Source organism: Ictalurus furcatus, unplaced genomic scaffold (assembly GCF_023375685.1).
Source record: "Ictalurus furcatus strain D&B unplaced genomic scaffold, Billie_1.0 scf6, whole genome shotgun sequence".
NCBI lineage: Eukaryota > Metazoa > Chordata > Actinopteri > Siluriformes > Ictaluridae > Ictalurus > Ictalurus furcatus.
Genome location: NW_026521055.1, coordinates 619,486 through 624,722, shown reverse-complemented (window position 1 = coordinate 624,722; position 5,237 = coordinate 619,486). Strand labels below are relative to the sequence as shown.

At 42.9% G+C, this 5,237-nt stretch overlaps 1 protein-coding gene across 9 annotated transcripts in view; it reads right to left on the bottom strand.

The window, feature by feature from the left end:
• The window catches only part of LOC128604956 (NLR family CARD domain-containing protein 3-like), a 253,505-nt gene extending 248,861 nt beyond the window's left edge, over nucleotides 1–4,644 (bottom strand). For 5 of the 9 annotated variants that reach the window (XR_008385403.1, XR_008385398.1, XR_008385404.1 and 2 more), the window contains exons 1-2: nucleotides 3,769–4,643; nucleotides 3,488–3,609 (exon numbers count right to left, since the gene is read on the bottom strand). Coding sequence is in view for 5 of the 9 variants with exons in the window: in XM_053620059.1 (XP_053476034.1) it covers nucleotides 3,488–3,540 (53 nt within the window). In the remaining 4 variants the exon portion in view is untranslated. Of the gene's footprint in view, nucleotides 1–3,487; nucleotides 3,647–3,768 lie in introns of all 9 variants that reach the window. The other 4 variants (XM_053620060.1, XM_053620058.1, XM_053620061.1 and 1 more) reach the window with 2 other exon arrangements.
• Nucleotides 4,645–5,237: the final 593 nt, after the last annotated feature.

The window sequence follows — 5,237 nt, the reverse complement described above, 5'->3', positions numbered from 1 at the left end:
CTCTGATGGGTCATATTTCCTCAAATTAAACTCATCCAGCTCCTGATCTGAGTTCAGTAACACAAACACCAGAGCTGACCACTGAGCAGGAGAGAGTCTGGTTCCACTGAGACGACTGAGACCTCCTCTGTTCAGGTAAGTCTGTACTTCCTGCACTAGAGAATGATCATTCAGTTCATTCAGACAGTGGAACAGATTGATGGATTTCTCTGGAGATGGATTCTCCCTGATCTTCTCCTTGATGTACTCGACTGTTTCCTGTTTGCTGTGAGAGCTGCTTCCTGTCTGTGGCATTAAGCCTCGTAAGAGAGTCTGATTGGACTCCAGTGAGAGACCCAGAAGGAAGCGGAGGAACAGGTCCAGGTGTCCGTTCTCACTCTGTAAGGCCTTGTTCACTGCGCTCCTGAGGAGATCAGACATGTCTGACTTTCTGAAGAAATTAAAACGTCCAGTGCTTTGTTCCACTAACACATTTGTCTTTCTAAAAATAAAGCAGAAAAATGCATATAAAGCAGCCAGAAACTCCTGAACACTCAGATGTACAAAGCTGAACACCTTCCCCAGGTGAAGCCCAAACTCCTCTCTGAAGATTTGGGTACACACTCCTGAGTACACTGACACTTCTCTCACATCAATGCCACACTCTCTCAGGTCTTCCTCATAGAAGATCAGGTTTCCTTTCTCCAGCTGTTGGAAAGCCAGTTTTCCCAGTGCCAGGATACTCTCTCTGGTCTGCTGAGGATCAGGGTCACATTTCTGATGGTACTTTTGGTCCTTGTGTTTGATCTGAAAGATCAGGAAGTGTGTGAACATTTGAGTCAGAGTCTTGGGGATCTGTCCACGCTCTGCTTCACCCAACATTCTCTCTAGAACAGTGGCTGAGATCCAGCAGAAGACTGGGATGTGGCACATGATGTGGAGGCTTCTTGAAGACTTCAGGTGTGAGATGATTTTATCGGCCAGGCTCTGATCACTGATCCTCTTCCTGAAGTACTCCTCTTTCTGAGGATCACTGAACCCTCGTGCCTCTGTTACCTGGTCTACACACTCAGGAGGTATCTGATTGGCTGCTCCTGGTCGAGAGGTTATCCAGAGGAGAGCAGAGGGAAGCAGATTCCCCTTGATGAGGTTCGTCAGCAGCACATCCACTGAGGCTGACTCTGTCCCATCACACAATCTCTCATTCTTCTGGAAATTTAGAGGAAGTCGACACTCATCCAGACCATCAAAGATCAACACCACTTTGTAGGAGTCTATTACTTCTAGTTTTGTCATTTCAGGGAAAAAGTGATGAAGAAGATCCATCAGACTGAGATGTTTCTGCTTCATCAGATTCAGCTCTCTAAAGGGAAGTGGAAGCATGAAGGTGACGTCCTGATTTGCTTTTCCTTCAGCCCAGTCCAGAATGAACTTCTGCACAGAGACTGTTTTTCCAATTCCAGCAACTCCTTTAGTCAGCACACTTCTGATGGACTTGTCTTTAAAGAGATCATTACATTTGATGGGTGTCTCCTGTGCTGCTGGTCTCCTGGACGCTGTCTCAATCTGTCTCACCTCATGTTCATTATTGACGTCTCCACTCCAACCCTCTGTGATGTAGAGCTCTGTGTAGATCTCATTCAGAAGTGCTGAGCTTCCATGCTGTGAGATTCCTTCATTAATTCTTTTAAACTTCTCTCTCAGGCTGGATTTCAGCTTTGTCTGATACACAGAGGCCACAGACTCTAATAAACAAAGTAATAAGATGTTTTAATGTAAAATCACTGAACACAGGATTAAATGTCAAATTCAAATGCTGCAGTTCATTCCTGATTCATGTAGTAAATATTCCTGAAGGAACAGGACCATTGTACAGAGTCACCACAAGCTGGACCACGAACAGAACAGAAAAGCAGCAGATGAACATGATACTAAACTCAAACTTCAAACTAAAAGTGTTCCTATCTAAAACTATTTCCTCTCTCTGAAGTGAACCTGATGGAATAAAGCCATGACTCAGAGCTCTTACTGTTGTGCAGTGTGTTAGCGAGATCTGTGTGGTTCATGTTCTTCAGGACGTGCAGTGTGATCTTCAGCGCTCCGTCTCTGACACTGTGCAGATCCTCCTCATCCTGCACCTCCCTCTCAGTGCATGCTGGGTAACCTGGACTCAGGAGCTTCCTAAACCTCTTCAGCTCATTCTTTATCAGAGTGATGACTTTGTGTTCCAGCTCCTGGTTAGAAACACACAGGAACACATCTAAATATTATAATGTTACATACTGAGAGATGCTTTTATTTTATGAAAAGAAGAAAAGTCTCTTTCTATTACCACAGTTACAACTGAAATTCTGTCTGATTACCCATAATGCTGCTGCACATCAATAAATCTGTAAATTGTCATGATCTTAAATAAAAAACCTGCAACCTGTTCACACACAAGTTACACACATTAAAAAGACACACACCTTGAATATGGAGTCCAGCTGATTTCTGCTGAGGTTTGATTTCTTCTGTTGTGGTCTGTGAAGAAATAAAACACATGATGTGATATAGACTATATGTATTCATAGCTGCACAACACACACTAATACATACAGAGACAGATATTTAACACTATCCTCTTAACACTATACACTGATTTCAGGATTTCTCACTGACACTAACATGTTTATGAATAAAATAGTGATCTAGTCATTAATGTCCCAGGTGTAAATGTTGTTGTGTAGCACCACAGACCCTCCAGCTCAGGGACTGCAGACTGAACTGAACTCTTAAAGCAGTTTTCCTCACCGCCAGTCCGAGAGCTGCAGCACTGCACAGTTTAGTGTTTCACTGCTTCAACACCTGATAAAGATCATGAAGGGCTTCAGAATGAGACCAGTGAGTTTGATCAGGTGGAACACTGCTGTAAAACACCTCACTGTACTGACCTCACATCAGGAGAACTGGCTCCGTCTCTGAAGTGAAGTGGCTCCTCCATTGACGCGTCACTCTTCATGGACACACAGCTGGGTTCTGGTGAGTCTGATCTCTTTCCCTCCATCATTCTAGAATTAAACAGAAATATCAGCAATAATTAATACTCTGCTGTCTCAGCACTGTTACACAATGTGTTCATCATTAAACACCAATAATTCCATCTTTTTAATTCAGCTCCAGTCTGCACACTTATTCAAACAGGAGACACGCCCCATACCTCAGGAATTACACTGATGTCAGGAGTCCCAATCACAGATAACTGACTCCGCTGGGTCTTAAAGCCTGTAGAGTTCACTGACTCAAAGCTACACTGCTCTTCTCCTCCACATTACATAGTCCTTTTTACTCTTCTCTCAGTGAATGGTTTCTCTAAACTGTTCTTAGATCAGATCAGTGATATATTCACTGCTATTAAACACCTTAAACCAAAGTTTAGTTCCTCTGTTAACTAGTGAGTGTTTAGAGATACAGATCTGTTCCATGAGACGGTGTGTATTTATTGCTGGTGAATGGAAAAGTAACTCACCTCTCGTCTTTGTTTAAGTCCTGTTCTCCAGACACACTCATGTTGGAGGTCATGTCTCCTTCTCCAGATTACAGCAGGACACACGTTTACTTCACTCCAACATCGGTGTGTTAAATCAAACCCTGTATCAGCACAGAGTTCACTTACAGGAAATAGTCTCTGTATCAAGTCATAAAACAACCTGTGTACATTCAAACTTCAGTACAAACCCACAAAACTCTTCTGCATCTGGTGTACATTCAGTGTGTTTATATATTATAGCTTTAGATGTAGATACTCACTGTGTTTTTACTCCTGAAATGCTGTATTTTCCCCTCGACACAAAATGGAGACTGACTTTCACTTTCACTTCCTTCTAACCGTTTATTCTGCAGAGGGGGAGGGGCAGTGAGGTAGGGTAATAAACACACACACACACACAGATATGGTTTGTTTTCAGACAGCTTTCTGATCCATCGAGCAAAGGCCTGTAAATACTGAAAGTATAAGCCTGAAAACGCTGCAAATACAGAGAACAGAATTAACAGTCTGGTAAAATCTACATCACACACATTATCATTTCATTACCTTCATTTATTATCTCGTGACTTCATTCAGCTGTGCACGAACAACTGTCAGAGCTCTATACAAATATATAAACTAAAATAAAATAACAGGAAGTAGAAACACTCAGCAGATCATTAGATAAAGAAGCAGAACTCATACGCTGAGTAAGTTTACTTAAATATCTGCAGAAATGTATTTTTTCTGGTTTTCCCTTAATGAGAGCGAGTATCCTGATATTAGTGAGGATTGGTGTGTAAGTAGTTTTTGTGTGAATAATGAATGTTACTCAGAATAAAGGTGATGATGGAGAGTAAGTTAAACACATTGGTCAGACGAGTAACTAACCCAGTGTTTCCCAATCGAGGTTCTGTCTGATGAGAGCAGGGGTGCGTGTGAAAATCCTTCAGACATTTTCTAAAATGATCAAATGTGTAGAAAACATTTAATATAGATGAGAAATATCTGATGTCTGAAATAATAACACAGACACAGAAATAATAAGACAGACACACACACACACACACAACAATAATAATAAACTAGACCAGTACATTTCCTGAAGAAAATGTGTGCTGCTTGCCATGGCAAAATTCGGATCAGGCGCCAATACTTTCGATAGCCGGAAGCGTAGAGTGCCAATACTTTTGACAGCCAGAAGAGTGGGGTGCCAATACTTTTGACAGCTGACGGCGTAGGGTGCCAATACTTTTGAGAGCTGGACGCAATGGGCGGCAATTCTTTTGCGAGCTGGAGGCACAGGGCGCCAATACTTCTGAGAGCCGGCCGTGTAGTGCAGCTATACTTTTTAGAGCTGGCCGTGTAGGGCGGAAATACTTTGGAGAGCCAGCCATGTGGGGTGCCAATACTTTTGAGTGTCGGCCAGATAGGGCACCAATACTTTTGAGAGCATTCCAAATAGGGCGCCAATACTTCTGAGAGCCGGACAGATTGGTTGCCAATACTTTTTAGAGCCGGGCGTGTATGGAGGCAATTCTTTTAGAGCTGGCGGTGTAGAGCGCCAATTCTTTCGCAACTCAATGCAAGTCTATGGGAAATTTTCCGACTTTGAGCTTCCGTACCGGGAATGCCGACATTCCGATCACTTCCATAATACATAGCACACATCTCCTCAATAAGCCGATCGATTCGACACCTCACCCGTCAATCTCCGACAAACGGTGCGGGACTAGTTTCGCACCGAAAA